Genomic DNA, 20,967 nt, shown 5'->3' on the forward strand with positions numbered 1-20,967 from the left:
GCTAGATGTAGACGTTATAAATTTTTATAATTTTTTTTTCATTGTAATAAAGATTTTGATAAGATTGTGGATGTATCTCAGGATATGTTGTTTTTTTTATTTATTTAATTACTTTGTCTTTTATTTAGCTCTTCTTTATATATATTTATAATAAGAAAGTTTTCAGGAGCCATTGCTACCATAGAAAAATTAGTATTTTATTATTTTTTCTTAATCAAAATTTCAAAGTTTGATCCATTCTTATTCATATTTCCCAATAAAAATAAAATAAAATTATTTTTAAAAATTTTATTTTTAAAAATAATGGTTTTATAAACAAATCATTATCTTTCTCCAATCTTTACTATCTAATGAACAGCTAATACGTTTTATTCCGTGAATGCTAAAAGCCTCGTTGGGGTGATTAGTACATAAATTACGGATCTAACATGCTAAATTGTAACATTTTTTGAATTATTTTTTAAAAATAATAAATTACATTTTATATATATATATATATATATATAAATAGTGGCCCAAAGGCCCTTAGAACAGGCCTTAGTGGCACTGGGTATATAAACATCTATATCTAAATAAAACTCCAAGTGTGTGTGTATATATATATATATATATCATCAGTATTGCCTTTTAAATATAACTAGAAAAATATCTACATTTTGACAACCTCTTTCTTTAAAAGAATCAGAACATAATGCAAGGCTTCATGGAAAATTGGAAATTAATGCTTAGATTCCTCCAAATTGTTGTGAGGAATTAATCAGCATTAGAGAAAAGAGCATGTACCAACTAAGATTGGAATCCATGCAAAGGCACCAAATTAAGAAATATCATAATATATATGTAATATAATATAATGATACATAGCTTGGAGGGGTTAAATTTTTCATAAATTATTTAACTATGATCTTGTTTTATTTTGGTAACTGAACTTTAATTTATATCAAAATGATCAGTCATTTTTAATTTTATTTTATTGGACAGTCACTAGATTGATTTTGGGACCAAATACTTATGTGGTACCTGAAAAATCTGTGTCAGTTTCTCTATGATACATCAAGCGTCCTACTTAAGTTAAACATATCATTAAACTTGAAGTTTTTTTGGGTGCCACATCGGCTATTTGGTCCCCAAATCAATCAAGTAATTGCCTAGTAAAATAAAATTGAAGATGAATGATTATTTTAATGCAAATTAAAGTTTGGTTATTAAAATAAAATAAGACTATAGTTAAGTTACGAATGAAAAAAATAAACTTTGGAGTTGCACCTGGGCCCTAGCTGGCAAGAAAATAAATATATAAAGAGAGTGATGCACCAAATTAAAGATGCAATGTTTTCAAGATGGATGCAAGATTCCTTGTGGAATTCTGAAAGTAAGAGACATGCATGGACTTTGTAGATTATATTCTCTTCTCTGCTTTGGGCTTTTATTTAAATTAGAATAACAAAGTTTAGAATATTGAATTAATTGTATTCATGCATTTATAATTTCATACATAAGAAAAATATTTAGTTATTCAGCCGAAATCATATTTTTATTGTAAGATTAGAATATAAACCTCTTATTGATCCTAAGATCATAGAGGATCATTTTTCAATTAAGAATAATCATCCATGGCAGTAATAAAAAACATTTTTTTAAAATTCAATTATTATTGCATTGATTTCTCTATTTATTTTAAAATGTATATTATTATTTATACACTAGAATCACAATATGATTTTTTTAAGCATATAAACTTTCATTATTGATATAATGGGAGGGGAAGAAAAACATAGACAATAAGAAGAATAATTCCCCCTAATTGTTGGGACTTTGGAATATGCTCAATGTGTTTCATAACAATGAAAAAAATAGGGGTACTTTTGTGTTTTGTCCAAATGCTTGAAAAAAACATTTTATTAGTTTCTCATTATAAAAAAAGTATGAAAATAAGTTGGTAAGATTTTATGGATATGTTTAGTTGTTTGATAGATAAGTTTATATTAATTTGATATTAATTAATTGAGAATGAAAACTTTGTCCTCAAGACCATGCAAAACATCAAACCTTTCAAATTACATCATGTCGTAATAATCAACATGAAAATTAAGCCAAAGAGTTTCTTCTTGATTAAACTCTGTTTTTTCATTTAATTAAGAAATTAAAACATCAATTTTATGGTTTCGCTTATATTTTACTCTAATTGCAACATTTTTATATATCATCTTTTGTTTACCCAATCCTTGTATGGACTTGACTTGATTAATACCTAAAGACTCAGCAAGCTTTTCAAACTTGAACTTGTTTTCACACATCTTTAGCAACAAATAAATAAGGTTTAAAAAAAAATGTGAGCAATAGTAATTAAAAAAATCCATGCTTTATATATATATATATTATGTGGTCCTGTTAGAAAGGTGGCCACCACTATGAGAAAGAGCTCATATTAACTAATTTATAAATAAATAAATAAATAAATAGCAATGAAAATATGACAGTGAACAGTAGCTTGGATAAGTTAACATTGATCATTAAATGGTTTTTATTTATTATTATCATTGTTACTTTATCATTGCACCTTTTAAAACCTTTAATTTGTTTGGCTAATTTATATTCTCCACATTGCTTCCATTTGGACAAATCATTAGGAATCCTATAACTTTTTGAATCCAAACAAATATATGTATATATAAATGAAAAAAAGTTTAGGAGGGAATGGCATTTGTTGGAAGAGTACAAAGAGAAGGAAAGAACAAGGAAATTAATTAATGTTATACATTGCAATTAGAAATAAATTGGAAGAAAGCATTCAAGTCTCTTTCATATTTCAAAATGAGAATGAAGAATTTACAATGTATGAGTTGTAAACAGCTGATGTTTTTTGTTGGAATGTTTTAAAGCATAGACGCTATCAATATATATATATATATATATAAATCAATCTAGATTATTTGGGTGATTTTGTTGTCTTTAAAAAGAGATTCGTTGGAATACTAATTATTGTATTCTCTATTATTTTTTAGGTTTATAATTTAAGATGAGTTAAAAAAAAAAGATATCTCTAATCAAATAAAAATCTTAAAAACTCTATTTAAAAATAGATTATTTAATGTAAATAAGACAAATACATTTTTTTTAGATTCAGGTAATTAAAAAATAATTTTCGTATAAACTCTTGATAGATATAAATATTCACTATAATTAACAGTAAATATGTTTGTTGAATTTGTTTTTTCTTGGATCCCAAATATTATCAATCAACAATTCAAATAACATAAAATAAATAATTTATAAATTTAATATCAAGTGGCATAAGAGAATTTCAATGAATGAAACACCATAAATAAAAATAAATAAATAAATAGAATATATCCAAACACTAGAGTTGAAAGTTGGCATCCTAATATGAAAGTTAGATTATGACCTGAACCAACAAAATCTTTGCCATATTTACTTGGTTTAATCTAAACATGAAAATGTAAAAAAAGTTAACAACTTGGTTTCCACTCTTGTATAATAATAATAATAATAATAATTATAATAACAATTAGGTTCTTGTGATGTGGAAGGCCAAATAGAAATTACAAAATAGAATAAGAATAGAATAAGATTAAGTAGCTCATATGAATATATATAAACATATATATATATATAAACATAAAAGGAAGCATGAGATAGCAAGAGATTTTGTGGTGTGTTTGGTTCTTGAGAATTAGATCCCAAAGTGCCACTTTCCACACATTGTTTCCACCAAGCACTTCTTGCTTGCATCTGCACTAACAAGCATGCTGAGCTCACAATCATTTCATCATCAAACTAAAGTATTTGATTCATTGATTCCTATATATCATGCATGTGAATAAATGGTCTGTTCTTATTCATATTTCATTATTTCATGTAGGAGAGGGAAATGAATTATTACTTTTCTATTATTTATTGGTGATCAAAACATTGAAATTATTCTATTGCACTCCTGATTTTTGTAATAAAAATGCATAATTTTTGTTTTTACAGTATAGATCTCAAGTGAAGAAGTGGGAGAAAACCGAACCTTTAATACTTTGATGTATAAATTAAATACTTTAATCAATAAAAAATATACTCCCTCTTTTGTACTTGTCACATTTTAAAAATTTTATTTGATCAATTAAATTTGTCTATCTAAAAATTTATGAAACATTAAATATTATTTTTTAAAATTTACCCTCTATATTTAATATTCTAATAAATTATATTTTACACATTTTTCTAAAACATATTTTAAATAAAAATAATTTTAAAAAATTAATAATTTTTATGTAAAATTTAAATTACCTACTAACTTCAACCGATTTTTTTAAATTCATCTAAATTAGATAAAATAACTAAATAAAAAATTTATATAAATTAAGTAAAACAAACAAGTAAAAAGGATTGAATGCAGTATGTTAAATATAAAATTTAAAAAATATATTATCAAAGAAATTAGAATCACAAAAGCAAACCACATAACATGATCATACGTGATCCTTCTCCCACAGCCTTTAAGGAGAGAGAGAGAGAGAGAGATGACAACCAAATTGAATTCAAGTTGGCACCGTACAGAGAGAAACCCTTTTTCCCACCCATCAACTCCAAAGACTACAAAAGCATCAGTACTATATATTCAAGTTGGATATGTACAAACAAAGACAAACTAACACAAGTTGTGAACTTTGAAATTTATACACAAACTGGCTTTTTATGTACAAAGTAAGACCTGTGCACCAGTGTACGTATGCATACAAACCCCAATCAGAGACAAAGAGCCAGCCACCTGCGAGATTATATAACAACACTGCCCTAATTTGTACTTTTTACAACACTAATATATATCTATATATATATATATCTTGTATAAATTGGCCCCCCCCCAAGATATCCAATAGCCATAAACCAATCAAATCCAACTGGGGCCTCTTCCAAATTGGTACTTATATAACAAATATCAAGTATCACAATCCTTTCTTTAATTCCCTCTTCTTCTCACTTGCTAGTTGGTACACGTTCTTTATCTACAGACCACAAAGCAGAGTCTTGAAATTGAAGCAAGGTATATATGGTATTCTCTTAAGAGCAGGACCTGATGAGTCCTAAATTGAATAGGTTTCTCTTCACTATGCTACCCCAGGAGAAGAGACCAATGCCACTGGCTTCCTCATTGTCGGATCTCTTCTGGCATAATCTTGGTTGAGGTTCCTCGCTCACTGTCAAGATTCTCATTCCAATTCTCTCTCGGACAGCATCGATTGCCTTGTGATCAACTGGCCGCCCCGCGGCATCTGTTACATAGAACACGTTGTTGGCCATTTCCGCTTTGGTTGATACTTCTGCTCTTGTCACTGAGAGCCCGTTTTCACGGAATGTTCGAGTTACATCGGCGAGTAGACCCTGGCAGTCAACTGTACAGAGCTCTAGCCTCAATCCCTGATAGTAAGAAGCGAGCAGAATTTTAGTAACTTGGTGCTGGGAATAAACCATATGGACTTTGATTAGTTGGCTAATTTTTCAGAAAAGAAAGCACAGTACTACAATGTGGAATTGGATGGTAATCTTTCAGTACTGTAATTAAATAACACGCTTGGTTAACTAAAATACAAGAAAATAGCATAGTAAAATTCCACATAAAACGAAAATGTTTCATTATTATAACAAAACCAAGGCTCAGAAGTCAATAAAATTGAATTATTATTATAATAAAAACCAAGTTAATAATCAGAAGCCAAGAATAATTAAAGCAAGGCGAGTTCAATTGAATGAAGAATCTGTGCACCGTCAAAAGTCACAACGAAAGAGTCAATGATTTGAAGAAGAGGGAAACATTATTCTCTTCACATGCAGGAGCACTGGCCTTAAATTCAACAAAATGGGTGAAACCAATAAACAATGAACTAAATTTAATTAGATTAAAAATAATAATAATAATTCAAAGCCCAATCAACTAAACAATCAAGAATATGGGAAACCACACCATTTTTAGTAATTATCATTTTCTCAAACGCATAGAAACAGAAACAAAACCAGAGATTGGATTTACTGTTGCAGCCCAAATAGCAGCAAAAAGGCTAAAAAATTCCACTAAAAATCCAGTAAGATAAACAAAACAAGAATCTCATATGTAATCCTCAAACAATCAAGAATATTGGCAAAATGAAAACTTAAATTAGCCCAAAAATAAAAGAGAAAAGCATTAGCTAGTACCGAGGATGCTCTTCGTTCAATGGCAGCCTGCAAACACTGAATCACTCGTTGTTTCTCCGCCCCTGAACTGATAGGACTTCCATCTTTATGCCTGATATGAAATTCCTATTATGAAAAAAAATCCCCCCCAATTACCAGATAAGCAACGCATATAATTGAACCAAAATGCATAAAAAAAGGAACAAATTTGATTGAGAGCCACCTGATGAGCTCGATCTCCATCAGTATCAATCCTCCCGTGAAACACAACATACTCCATGTCCGTCAACGTGCAAACAACGTCAAACAAGAGCTTGGGACGGTCCCGGCACTGGACGTTCACTTCAGAGTACCCCCTCTCGACCCAATTTTGCACGGAGACGGACGGTGGTGACCACGACTCGTCACCGGACGGCATCCGCTCGTAATCGCGGTCCTCGAACATCATCTGATGCAACCTCCGGTCAGGATGAATCCCGAGAGCCAACGACGACGACACCGCGGTCCGCGCCCCGCGGATATCGTTCTCCCCTTTGAGCACGTTCCGAAGCCTCGCTTCGATGCGCTGGAGCCTCCGGGAGTCGGCGGCGACGGGGAAGCCAGAATCCTCTTCGTTTGTGATGAAGATAAGAGACGCGATACGGCCGTTGTGCGTCCAGACTGTGGCGTCGGAGACTCCACATTGGAGGTCAGCTAGAACAGCAAAGATCTCGGAGAGCAGGCCAGGGCGATCAGTACCGCTTAACTCGAGAACAGTGACACCTTCCATGGTGTCGGAGCGAGATGCAGGACCGGCGCCAAGACACTCCTCGATGTAAGGTATAACACGGCCATCGAGCTTGCGGCCAAACCGATCAGTGACATGGAAGACGTCCATAAACCAGCGACCATCAGAGGACATATACGCCTTCCTGATAGACAGATTGAGATCCATGAGCGCCTGAATCGCCTCAAGAAGCACCCCATCCTTCCGCGCACTATCAACCTTCACCACCGTCGCCGCCGGGCACACAGCATTATCAATCACAACTCTGCATCACAGTTCCAGATTAAAATCATCAAAACAAAGCTCCAAACAACGAAACCACCATCAAAAAACTCCAAAAATTCAACCTGGGGGTGTTCATCCGGATGACAAGCTTCTCGTATTCATCCAAAGACCACTCCATTTCCTTCTCCGGCCAGCGATGAGACCTCAAAGCACAAGCCCTCCACTCCCTTAAATATCTCCAGGCAGGCGTCGCCGACGAGGAGAGAAACAGTGAAACAAGTACAGAGAAACCAAGGTCCCGATCCTTAGTTCAAATCGCCGAACAATTTCTCTATTTCTATGTAGAGATCGGGGGAAAAAAAAAGCAAAACGCGTTTCCCAATGGCATGCCACCCATTGGGAAACGGATACGAATATTTTAAACTTGGGAAACTTTAGGGAAACGGAAACATCACATGGGCAAGGGCAGCGAGCCTGACCTACTCTCCAGCTGGCCGTCACCCTACTCCTGACCCCGGGTCAAAAATTCATCCTACGTGGCAGAACCAAATCCCTCCACGTGGACTCCAGCGTGCTTTGCTTGCCTCCCAAGCTAGTCACCAAAGCGCATCATGTTTACATAGCGTTATTTGTTTAGTGATAACGCATCGCGATGTACACGTGGCGGCTTGTTGGTGCGGGTGGAGTGGAAGGTGGCTTGATCCGCAAGCATTAGACAAGGGCATAATGGTCCCCACGTGTTGCCCGCTGCGTTTTCTGCCCACGTCCCCAAGGTCGTTGGGATATCGGTGTACGACCGCCACGCCTGCCAGTTTTTAACTAACCTGCCTCAAATTACCGTCCTGCCCTCATTATTATTATTATTATTATTTACTAATTAATCTCTGATTATTAATTAAGTAACAGTAGTGTAGAGTTTAGAGACGGACGGAATAGAGTAGGCATGTGGTTGAGATTCTGGTAGAATCTAACATAGTCTTTGGAATATTCCTTAATTTCAATTCATTGAAGTATTACTCATTCGGACTCTCGCTGAACAATGATTAAGAGTGATAATGACGTGTCGTCATCTTAGTGGAAGGTCGGAGTAAGGTCACACTTGTGAGCGGTGCACGTGTTTGAACAATTGCATGCATTAAAGAACATCGCACACGTGTCGCGTGAGCGCAGCATGCGAGCCTTGTTCCAGATCTGACTGACTGTCATGTGACCACCACTGACACCCGCCCATGAGCAACGGCGACGAAACGGCGTTAACAACAAGGGGTTTTAAATTTCAAAAAATATTAATTAAATAAGAATTTTAAAAATATTTCAAACTCCTTTTATTTTTGTATTTATTTACCCCTCAATAAAGTCATTTATTATTTTTTTTTCAAAAAGTAAAGTTTTCACTAAAAACCTGTTTTTTTTAAAAAAATTTATGATTTTAAAAAATCAAGAATGGATTGATGGTACATAAAATTAAATTTTTAAATATTACATTTAATTTTATTTAAGGTATTTTTTAATATCAAGAAAACTATATGAAATTAAAATTTTAAATATTATATTTAATTATTTATGATTTTTAATTATTAAAATATAAGTTATATTATTTTTTTATCATTATTAATTATTATATATTTTTTTAATATTTTATTGTTGACTCCGGTTCAATTTGGTCGAACCCATCGACCCCTGGATCTGGTCGGGTCAATCCCCGGGTCAGGTCTGACTACTTTGCAAAAAATAAATATATTATATTATATTATATTATATTATATTATATTAGAGAATTAGGATTTGTTATTAAAAAAAAAGGGGGAGAATTAAGTAATTTCGCTGTTTTTCAAAAGGGATGGCAAATTAAAAAAATTGTGAAATATTTTGAAGGGCGGGAAAGGGATGAATGGGTTGGCGCGAAATGAGGAGGAGAAGTGGATGAAGAGATCGGCGTGGATCGGCATCGGGTGGCGGGAAAGCGGCACGTGAGGATGACGTGGTGGACGAGAGAATTAGTGACCTTTGGAGAGGACCAAAGGGTGGGGGGTGTGGGGTTTGTAGGGTGGGACCCACTTATACAAAGGGACGTAACAACTGAAGGTACGAGGAGACAACTCGGCATCCAAAGCTGGAAATGAAGCCACGTGGCCATCCCTTTGTTAGGTCGAGTCGTATCACCGCCGTTCACCCGATTTTCCAAACTTTGAATAAGCTGTTCAATTCCCGCCCACACAATTTTTATTTTATTTTATTTTGACTTTTATTTAAATAAATATACAGAGCCAAGAAAAATAAAAAGAAAATTTAACTTATTAGAATTTAAACATAAATAACAACATCATGACAAGTTATTTCCAAGAAAAGACACCAAAACAATTAAAAGGAGATGGAGAGGGAAGACAAGATGTTGATGCAATAATGGTGTGAATAATAATAATAATAATAATAATAATAGTTGGAATTGGAAAGGAGGTTTCCCATGGGCTTTCACATTAAGACCATTGTCAGAAGAATACATGTGAACTTCTAATCACTAATTCTGATTTCTCACAAAGCCAAAAAGAACAGAGTGAACAGCAACAACAACAACAACAACTAATAATGGCATATGGCATGTGATGCATAATTCAATGACAATACTAACTAGTGGGAAGACCTTGGAAAAACATTCAGAATTGGGAGGCAATTTAGTTAGTAGTAAAAGAACTAAAAAAATGTTTCTGCAAATTTGTATGAAAATAAACAGATGGATGAAAGCTCCACTTGAATGTGTCATCATATAAATTGAGCATTATTATTCAGATCACCTGATAAGTCAATAGATTGTAACTTCATTATCATTGTTTAAAGGAATAAGCTAAAGTTCCAAGAGAAAATAATGGAATTATTCATGTGAAACATATGCAGAAAACATAATTATGGACCACTAAAATCGGTTAGAATAGTCGTACGGAAAAAAGAACATTAAGAACCGACAGAAATGTAAAAGCAACCTCTCAAATAACGGCATTCAGAGAATTGTCCAAATCATAATCACTATAATTCATGTTGTTATGATTTGATCTAATCTAACTGGTTAATGAATTTATGATCCAAACACAGGAAAAATTAATTCCTATGCAGCTCCTGGGGCTTCAGTAACACTTGGTATTAAAGGTTCCATTCTAACTGAGGACTTTGGCTCTAAATAGAAAAGATCGATTTGAAAACACGAGTACATATATTTACCTGAAGCTAGTTATCCGACAACCGACCCTGAAACTTTTCCACACACTTCTGAGTTCTGGCTAAAGATCACGAGAAAAAAACCTATATGGCCCATAGAAACAGCTTGGATCCAAAATACTGATGCTGGTCTATGGAAACAATGCAGTCAGGACAACAATGATATAAACACGATATCTTCGTGGGTCCATTTGCATACAAACTATTAAGAATCACCACTGTGACGTCCAACACTCGGAAGACTCTGCAAGCCTGGAATGGTCAAGAATCATCCAGTAATTATAGTAACAGATTAACAAAAAAAAAATCAAAATCAAACTCCAAAGTTTTTGAAATATCCCCGTCTGATAAGGTTGTTTTTAAGGAGCCAGATGCCTTATGGCCATTCAAGTCTTACGTAGAAAGCCCTAGAGTGAGGAAACTGCAGAGTACAAACCATGCCCAAGGCTTGAGAAAGATCTAGCAGAAATCTGTCATCTGATATCTGAAAGGCACTCTTCATTAATAAGCAAATCATATTCAACAGTGTTGACAGATCACAGTCTCCCACTGTGGTCTCAGGTGGGACACTAGATGTTGTGTGAGCAAATTCATGATGCAAATCCGCAACAACATAAAGTAAGAAAATCAGAAACAAAAGAATGCCAGGGAGATCTGACCTTTCACAGTTTTCTGAAGACGGGCCTTAAAAAGGCAGCTGGCCGCTTTCAAGCTGCTCACCAAACATCAGTGCTTATGCTTTAATCGTCCTGCACCCACAACCAAGTGAATAAGTTGATCACTGTATCTCACAGAATTAAATAGCCTCAAAATTTACAATTTACAATATTCATCAGCACCAAATTTCCCAATCAATGCCCATAAAGCTATATAAGTATATAACTAAGGCTTCCATTCTATATTTACTACAACAAGGCAATAAATGGGACAATGGGTAATTTGGACGTCAAGTTGCAAACACCACACAAATGCTTTAAGAGTTTGCAACATGGTGAAGTTCAGAAATAAGAATTCAATGAATCTAAAAAACCAAAGCTCTGAGTATATAGCAGACTTTATCTTCACTGGACATTTTGAGCTGAAATGCGGCCTTGACAACCAATATGTATTATGCTACATAGGTCTCAATTATTGCCATCCACGGCCAGACAACAGCACAGCAGTACCAAGCTAGCCATCATAGCCAATTGCCAGAAACAAACATAAGACATATCCAGCAGTATGTACTTACAGTGGCATTTTCCACACCCATTTACAATGATACATACAGAACATTAGTAAAACAGATTGAACAATTGCACAAAGCAGATATATAATAACAGGCAAATCTATAAGTCCTCTAAAGTATAAACATATGCATAGCTACAAAAATGAAACTCACAAACTGAAATCATTTTGAGACTTGCAAATATGTGAAATTACAAAAATAAACCATGAGTTAAATTTTAAGAGCTATAGCCCGTGGGAATGACATACGACTTCTCCTTTTCTCTATTTTTTTAACCCTAGTTTTTCATTCTCAAGTGCTAATGAATTCGAATTTGAGATGGCTGACCAAAATTGCTTGCTAAAAGGCAAAAAATGATGATCGGATAAAAAATGCCTGTGGCAACAGTGCAATGCACTACTCAGATGATTTCAGTTGCTAACAGTCTCATATCAATGACAAAAACCCAGTTGTTGCTAACAGTGCCAAGCAACATGAAAAGAAATCTAAATTTAAACAGAGAAACATTCCAGTGGGACTCACTTCAGATGAAATAGGTTCATGCCCCATGGCAATGTAATTAGCAGCAACGAATAGCACAAAAGATCCTCATAAGGCGTGTACACTTAAGGGTGACATCTAGTAGTAAATTCATGACTGAGTTTGTGGACGAGAGCATATTCACAAGATAAAACCAAAGTGACAACATGCAAAAAAAGAGTTTTCAGCTAATAAACAGCAAACCATAAGGTAGCTAATTAAGTATGAACCACCCAATAGACTGAATTTAAATTGAAACATTGAATAGCAAGAGATTGTGTAAGTAACAGAGAACCTTATATTATGAAGTAATGGGATCAAAAATTTGTATCTGCATTTAGTCTAAAATAATAAAATAAGCTACTTAACATTCAAGAACATTATTTGAGGTTTTTCTAATCAAACGTTCTAAAGTACAGCAAAGATAAATCCAGGCCTTACCATGTCAATGGAACAATCACTACCAGCAGACAAATAAAAAGCAAAAAAGAAAAGGTATACCTTGTTGGGCCAAAATAGAAAATGTAATGAACAGCAATATCCATCTCGCATTAAAACCAATCAAAACTTTTGCACCTGTATGAATTAATTTTTGATATATCACTAATCAGTCATCTCAACAGGTGGAAAGAAGTAATCATTATGCAAGTAACCCCCAATCCGTTACATGGCCCTGCGGTTGACGCTATAGAGTCTTCAGCAATAATTCTTTTAAGTGCCATAAAAGAGCCTGCAGTACTAAGCCTGGGAACAGAAGCACCATACTGATCATTGCAAATACAATATTAAAGAGATCAAAATAAAACAAAAAAATGGACCACACATGCATCAAAGCATTTCAGAGAGGGCAGTCAACAAAAATGAAAAAAGGCTATAGAAGATCAGAATATATAAACAACAAAAAATCATGAAAATATGAATCAAAACCAAAACTCAACAGAGTTCCCAGATTGGCGCTTTATCGAAGTCATCCAAGGGTAAAGAACTATTAGTTCCAAAATTCTAATAATTGCTCCCAACATGGCAAAAAAGAGTAACCAATCATATTCTACATATGATATATAACCTCATAAAAGATCCTAGAGATCAAATGGCATATACACATTCTTGCATATGAAGAAGGAAACTATAAACTACTGCATTAAACAAATTCATCTATACCCATTCTTAAAATAATGTAAAGATTGTTTCTTAAATAAGGCTGATAATCAAACATTCAGACATAACCAAATTCACAAAATAAAATCAATTAGGGCAGCAGAGTCATTGAATAAAACACTTTATATTCTCAAAGTTACTGGTAAATATCATTTGTTTGTAAAAGGCCACCTGCACATAGAACATCCAACAGGGCACCCACAAGAAACTTCAAACTAAAAATGCTAATAACTTGAGTTGGTGAAAACTCTTCTAGTGTACAGAATTTACAAACCCACTTCCTGTATCCCTTTTGAGCATTTCTTGGCGCTATCCTTCAATGCCTAAATCCACCACCCACAGATTCCCCACCAGGATCCAAACCATCTGGTGAATCATACCACTTAGCATTGTTGTGATAGAAACCATCCACCTGCATCCCTACAAGATTCGGATCACTGATTATGGTGTCATCATGCCTTAAAGGCTTTATCAATTTGGCGTCCTCTTCCTCAACGCAATTGAGAATGTTCTTCTCATCAAAGTCACTGCAGTCTTCCTTCATCAACCATTTCTCCGCCTTGCAGCTCTCACTCATAAGAATCTTCCTTTCCTGGCACTCTGCAGACATCCTCTCCCATGGTACAATATCCCCTAGAGCTTGATCAAAATCAGTCTCATCTTCTTGCATGAGACTGTTTCCATTAACAAAAACACTTCCCTGCCCATCAAGATGGTGGTTATGATCATTCACCCAATGCCCAGTTTCATCATCACCAATTACCAGTGCATCATCTGAATGTTGTTGCCCAGCCAAACTTCTAATTCTATGCAAGATATCAGAGAGCTCTCTGGAGAGTGAACCAAGCAACTCTTGAGGCATCTTGGTGACCTTGTCCTCCAAAACACCTGTCTGAACTCTAATTTGCTGCACCTGCTGAAGTACCACAAAATGTGGATCCCCACCATCATCCTTGCAAAGAAGACCACTAAAAGATTCAGGCTCCATCTCTTCTCTAACACCATAAACTTCTGGGTCCTGATCAAAACCCCCTTTGCTACCGACCAACCTATGAATGATCCTCGCATTCCCGTCTAAAGGCCCAGGCTCATGCCCGGTGTGCACCGCATACATCTTGAACACTGCAGTGCCCTCCTCTTGGTACACAAAAGTCTTCTCTTTCTCATTATAATTGGTTATCGGAACAATGGCACGAATGCGGAAGCCACAGCCACACCGCTTGGAGGCATAGGGTTCCCTCTTCAACACCCGGGCTTTCTTTGATGAAGAAGCAGAGGCCGACGGCTCCCCAGCACGGTGGCAAGCATAGTCCTTCACCTCCGCCATAAAGGGCTTGTACCTAATATACTTCTGGCGGATGCAAAGCACCACCTTGTGCTTCGCCGCAAGCTGTTGCAACTGCCGCGGCACATCGCGCGCAGGCACGTCTAAAGATTCGGTATACTCGAACCGCCGCCGCTTGGACCGGGCACCGCCAGAGACCAGGGAGGGAGAGGAGCAAAGAGGGCAAGCTGCGAGGCAGACACGGATGAACGACTCGGGAATGCCGTAGAACTTAGCGCCCACAGTCCACGACTGCTTGATGCGATCGACGGTCTCCTTAAGACCTAGGTGGCGGAGGTCGGCGTCAGCATGGGATGCGACGACGATGTCTTGCCACTGTTCGACATGGGAGACGCGTTGCGTGGGATTGTTCTTGAAGAAAAGCATGCCACCCACGCCGGCGTGGAGCTTGTCCTGAATACGCTTCCACGCGGTGAGATAGGCAGTATCCTCATTCCGGTCCTTCCAGACGGAGCGCCAGGATCTGAGGACGGGACGTGGGGTCGCCGCGCGGATCTCGTCGGCGGAGGCGATGCGGCCCTCGAGGATGCAGTGGACCATGAGAGAATGGGAGTCACGGTTGAAGGTGTAGAACTGGGAGGAGATGTGAGGGGATGGATCAACGAAGGGCCGATGCTGAGGATTGGGAGCGAGATCGGGATCGTGAGAAGGTGAAGAAGAGGGGTTGAGCTCGTGCTTGACCTCCTCCTCCTCTTCATCATCGTCTTCATCGCCGTCGACGCGGAGGATGGGAGAGGAGAACGCGGAGGGAGGACGGTGGTCGGAATCCATAAGATTAGGGTTAGGGTTAGGGTTAGGGTTTGCGGTCGTGGCTGGAGGACCGGATCGTTCGTTCATGCTGGGAGACTTGATGGGCCTGGGCCGAATTTAAGTTTTAGCCCGTATGACTTGACCAGACTTAATTTTTTCGGCCGGGCTTGTTATTGCTTTTTCAGACATCAAGCCCGTGAAAATACTCGTTAATAGTTTTTCCCCTTCATTTTTCATGCTATTTATTAAATAAAATTATTAGTAAAATTATATATACTGAAAAGTATATATGTGATACTATGATGTGATTATTTTTTTTATTATGTGGTTTAATTAATTATTAGCTTATATATACTGAAAAATAGCTGTTGTTTATTTACTTTATCATTGTATTTATTTTATAAGAATCAGATTACATATCTTGACTAAATTTAAGTTTTAGAAAAAATATCATAATCAATCTATATACATACATCTATTAAAGTGTTTTTTTATAAAACATTTCTCTTGTTTTGTTTTTTTCAGAGTTTTGCGTGTTACACAATGTTGAATCTTAATATATATATATATATATATATATATACATACATATTGTAACCATAGATAAGTTATGAAGTCAAACACTTAACCTTTGAGATAAAAAAAGAAAATGAAATATTAACCATCCTCTTAAAAAGATAGCAAGTTCAATATTCTCTGTGACATACGTTTGAATAATGATATATGTATGTAGGGTTTCTAAATAGTTTTTTAATTAATTTTATTAATGAAGTAAATGCCAAGTTGGCATTCACATCATTCTCTCTCATAATCTCTTTTTATTTCTCTTAAATAATAAAAAATAAATGTAGTTTTTTCTCATGTTTTTTAAGATTTAAATTTTAGAAGTTCAGGGTTTTAGCATCTTGCGTTTTGGATTTAGGTTAGGTTTGGAGATTAATAGAAGAAAAAAAAATTACGGAAATGTTAACTATCCATATCCATGTCATTGAGAAAAGCAATATTACATCAATATAGTGTTATTTTATATTTTCCCCATGTAATATTTTAAAAATAAAGTTTTCTTAATATTATATATATATATATATATATATTGTCATGCTTATTTTTTAACACCTATAAACTCCCATCCAAACATACGCTCTCCCTTTACACACTAACATGATCATCTGTATGATCAACATAAAAACTATAATAATATAAAAAATAAAAAAAATAAAAAATAAAAATCCCCTAAACATGCATCTCAAGTTTCAAAATTGAACATCTTGAAAGCTATGGAAGCATATGTTTAGAAAAGGCAACATACATAAGAACAAGTGCATTGTTTTGCACCTGTTTAAGGTGACATGTTGGCATTAAAAACTCATTAAAGTCCACCGGAAATCTGGATAACAAAAAGTCAGAAGCAAGCTCTGCAAGCTTTGTGATTCCCATGCGTTGACCGCACGAATGGAGAAGACAAAGACTTGTAACTTGGGCCCCACCACCTTTGACTCCATGCACAACCATTCTTTTGAGCTTTCTCATTTGCATTTTGCAAGGCTCCAAGCTTTTCAATTCCCATTCCATCACTCACTTTGGGAACAAATCTTCATGTTTGTTTGTTTGACCTCATTGTTTTTGACTCCTTGCTCTTTAAACTAATGTTTTTTTTTTCTTTTAATGTCATTTTGGTTATTGTGATGATGTTTGAGCTTGTGCATGCAACTTATGTTCTATTTTTCTTTTTAACTTACTGCTTCCATGATGACTTTGTGTAAGAGAAATTTACAATCTCTGGCTAACTCTTATAGCAAAATTTATATTTGTGTACACTTTCAGAAAATTTATTATTCTCGTATATTTATTTAAAATGTAGAGTATATTATAAAAATAATATTATTTCTTTATTATGGTTATATATATTATCTCATAATTTATTTATACATATGACAATGTAAATAAACCATCATAAACACATAATTTTTATTAACAAACTCTTAACTATATCTTACATATATGAGTCAATTGTCTTTATCGTTCGGTCATTACCACAGTGATTAAAAAAATAAAAGTGACATTTAATTTAAATTTTATATATTTTTAAATTCATCTCATAATAAGAATATTCATTAAAAAAAAATCATTGAATTACATAAAATATATTTAAAATTTATCCATTCCATCTTGTCCCCTCATAACTTCCCACAAAATAAATAAATAAATAAATAAAGCAGGGACACAGAAAGAAGTATCACACGTGGCAAAGAGATTGAAGAAAGATGAAGCATTTCCAACAATGACTAGTGAGTAGTCGTTGAATAGCAAGTAGGAACACCAACTTCAATGCTCCAACTCAACTTAAAAATTAAAATTTAAAAATAATAATAATTAAAAAAAACATGTAACGCTCTCAAACCAAAAAGAAAACAAAGAAGAAAGGCTTGCGGCGTGTCAACACCCCCCTGCTTCCCGCTACCACCGCATCCTCTGGACAACGCCCCGGACGGCGCGCGCCGTTACTCTCTCTCTCTCTCTATATATATATATATATATATTAAATATATTTCTATTCTTGGAAAAACACAATAAAAATAATACTATTAAAAATTTCACATATATATATTATAAAAGTATATATTAGATATTTAACAAATGCACATTTATGTTATTATATATATATATATTCTTATAATAAATAATATTGTTATCTTTCTAAATAAAGAGGGGGGAAAAAATATATATATATATATATAGAACGAAAGAAACGGTACAAGTGATGGGTTGCGTGACTTCGATGAAGTGAAACGGCGGGAAATGGGTCCCAGTTTAGATGACATCATGCCGTTACATTGGTCCCATTAATTCACAGGTGGACATTTCTCATTGGCTTCTTAGTTTTGAACATTGAAACTTTGTTTTGACCTATAAACTAGATTGGCTTCAGAAACGAGCTTCATTTTCAAAGTTAATTACATTGAAAAACTTAATAGGTGCAATAGTGTGCAAGTAATGCTCTCAAAATTATAGCTTCATTAAAAAAAATTAGCATTCCTTGAAATAAATGCCATCCAGGTGTCTCTATGAATACAAATATTTAATTTATGTTTTTTTTGGGCATATTTTAGTGTTTCAATGAAAACCATTTATTTTAATAATAAATATTTTATGTAACAAAAAAAACTTTAAATTATTATAATTATAACAATTATTTTATTACTAAAACACAATGGCCGTTTTAGAAATCTCCCAAAAAGGCATTCGCATTCACAAATGGCGTTTAAGAGAGAGAGAGAGTCTCACGTGTTAATGCCAAGGAGGAGAGAGAAAATAAGAGAGCATAATAAGAGGGAAGCTGATGCATGGTTAGCAAAAGAGAGAGAGAGAGAGAGAAAAAGAGAGAAGAAGGTGATGGAGTTTATCTCCACCCCATGTTTGCTTCACGCAAGCTTCAAAGCTTTATAAAGAGAGAGAGAGAGAGGGAGGGAGAGAGTAGTGTTTGCTCCTTTAGCGTGGCTTTAAAGGCTTATTCAACAACAAGGAACCAAAACAAACAAGAAAAACCCCTCTAATAGTAACCCCCAACTCACCTAAATGAGAAACCCCTCCTCCTCCTCCTCCTCCTCCTCCTCCTCCCATAAACTCACCCCCTCCTTCTTCATTCCCTCATGAAATTTTAGTTGATAGTTTTAGATTAATTTTAGTTTAGTTTAGTCTAGTCTAGTTTGCTTCTTAGAACAAGCTAAGGTAACATGAGTGGTTGCACTAGTAGTAGTGGTGGTGGTAGTGGTAGCGGCGGAGGAAGTGGTGGAGGTGGTAGTGGTGGAGGTCCTTGTGGAGCTTGTAAGTTTCTAAGAAGGAAGTGTGTAACTAATTGCATATTTGCACCATACTTTGATTCCGAGCAAGGTGCCGCCCACTTCGCGGCCGTGCACAAGGTGTTCGGCGCAAGCAACGTCTCTAAACTCCTCCTCCACATCCCAGCTCACAAACGTCTCGATGCCGTAATCACCATCTGCTATGAAGCTCAAGCTCGTCTCCGTGATCCTGTTTATGGTTGCGTCTCTCATATCTTCGCCTTACAACAACAGGTAATTAATATATGCATAATGATGGTGATGATTTGTTTGAGTTTGAATTAAGTTTGTTATCAATGTTTGCTCAACTTTGTGATTCAGGTGGTGAATCTACAAGCAGAGTTGACATACTTGCAAACGCATTTGGCTACACTGGAGTTGCCATCGCCACCTCCACCACCGCCTTCAATGTCGTCGGTGCCGCCTCAGTTCTCTATATCTGACCTCCCTTCGGCTTCCAACCCAGCTAGCGCATTAGACTTATCAGCGCTTTTCGATCCATTGGTGCAAGCTCCTTGGTCTCCTTCTCCTCAACAACAACGCCAACAGATTGGTAGAAACCTTGGTGAGAGTAGTGGTGGTGGTGATGGTGGTGATCTTCAAGCACTGGCTCGAGAACTTCTTGATAGACATCATCATGGTTCTAGCTCTTCTGACCATCCTCCTCTGTCTAAGTGAAGTTTATAATCCAATGAAAATGTTACATAATGTGGATAGGAGAACCCACATTATGTTGTGGTTCATTTAAATTTTCTAAATTAACTTGTTGTTTTTATTCTCTGTTTTAATTTCTTTCTGCTTCTTTCTGCTGGTAAGTAACACATGTTCTGGTGGGAAAAAAAAATTAAAATGAAGAAGAGAATGGTGAATATGAGATGATTATAATTAAATAGTATGGTATTGGTATGTTTTCTATGATGTTTTACTTGTGTATAGTATGATTTAACTGGGAAGAAACATTGATAGTATGACATCCATGAAATTATGAAAAGAATGTTTGTTTAACTTATTTAGCCTCAAAGGTTGATTAAAAAGGAAGCTGAAAGCTTTTTTTTAGATTCATTGTTCGATAATAATGGTGAGCTTTCATTCTACTTTGCATTTTTTGTGTTATGGAAAGGAGTAAACAAGTTTCATTACTTTCTTTGGGTGGTGCATAATGTGAATAGGTAAAAGTAGGAAGACATGAGGCCTTGACCCTTGAGAGGTGATTGTGTGGGTATATATATGGAATATCTATAATGCCGATGTCACGTTGCATGCTTGCATTGTTATACCCCTCTCATTTAGAGATGGGCACGGGCCGTCCAGCAACCCCGCCCAGCCTATGCCCGACCCGTCGGGCCGATTTATTGACCCGTGACCGCCCGCCCATACTGTAGACGGGCCGATTACGGGTTGGGGCTTTCCTAACCCGTGACCCGACGGGTTAAAACCCAGTTTGGAACTAGGTTAGACCCGGCGGGCCAAGTCAAACCCGGTTCCAAATACTAAAGTTTAGGGAGCGTTTGGTTAGATGTAATTCTAAATGCAGTGGATTTTTAATTACAATGTAATTAGAAATACTTGGTTTTCAAAATACAGTGCAGTCAAATCTTGTGTTTGGTTAGATGTAACTGAAATGACTGTATTATAAAATTTTATATTTGTTTGAAAGGATTTATAAATCTGTAATTGGAAAATGCATGTGTATATGCATATATGTATATACATATACATATATAAATATATATCTATATAAGTACAT

General features: G+C 35.4%; 3 protein-coding genes across 3 annotated transcripts; 1 reads left to right on the forward strand and 2 right to left on the reverse strand.

Moving 5' to 3' along the window:
- Positions 1 to 4,510: 4,510 nt before the first annotated feature.
- On the reverse strand, positions 4,511 to 7,481 carry LOC120276307 (ACT domain-containing protein ACR8-like). Its single transcript, XM_039283027.1, has 4 exons — positions 7,294 to 7,481; positions 6,404 to 7,211; positions 6,202 to 6,306; positions 4,511 to 5,427 (listed from the first exon to the last, which is right to left on the reverse strand). The coding sequence occupies exons 1-4, from the start codon at positions 7,347 to 7,349 to the stop codon at positions 5,071 to 5,073; spliced, it is 1,326 nt and encodes a 441-aa protein (XP_039138961.1). The 5' UTR covers positions 7,350 to 7,481; the 3' UTR covers positions 4,511 to 5,070.
- Positions 7,482 to 13,394: 5,913 nt separating this feature from the next.
- On the reverse strand, positions 13,395 to 15,576 carry LOC120275976. Its single transcript, XM_039282715.1, has one exon. It carries the CDS (start codon positions 15,466 to 15,468, stop codon positions 13,603 to 13,605), a length of 1,866 nt encoding a protein of 621 aa, XP_039138649.1. The 5' UTR covers positions 15,469 to 15,576; the 3' UTR covers positions 13,395 to 13,602.
- Positions 15,577 to 19,115: 3,539 nt separating this feature from the next.
- Positions 19,116 to 20,072, forward strand: LOC120276375 (LOB domain-containing protein 18-like). The gene is made up of 2 exons (XM_039283099.1): positions 19,116 to 19,454; positions 19,542 to 20,072. Exons 1-2 carry the CDS (start codon positions 19,116 to 19,118, stop codon positions 19,896 to 19,898), a joined length of 696 nt encoding a protein of 231 aa, XP_039139033.1. The 3' UTR covers positions 19,899 to 20,072.
- Positions 20,073 to 20,967: the final 895 nt, after the last annotated feature.

This window comes from Dioscorea cayenensis, chromosome 14 (genome assembly GCF_009730915.1).
Source record: "Dioscorea cayenensis subsp. rotundata cultivar TDr96_F1 chromosome 14, TDr96_F1_v2_PseudoChromosome.rev07_lg8_w22 25.fasta, whole genome shotgun sequence".
Classification (NCBI taxonomy): domain Eukaryota; kingdom Viridiplantae; phylum Streptophyta; class Magnoliopsida; order Dioscoreales; family Dioscoreaceae; genus Dioscorea; species Dioscorea cayenensis.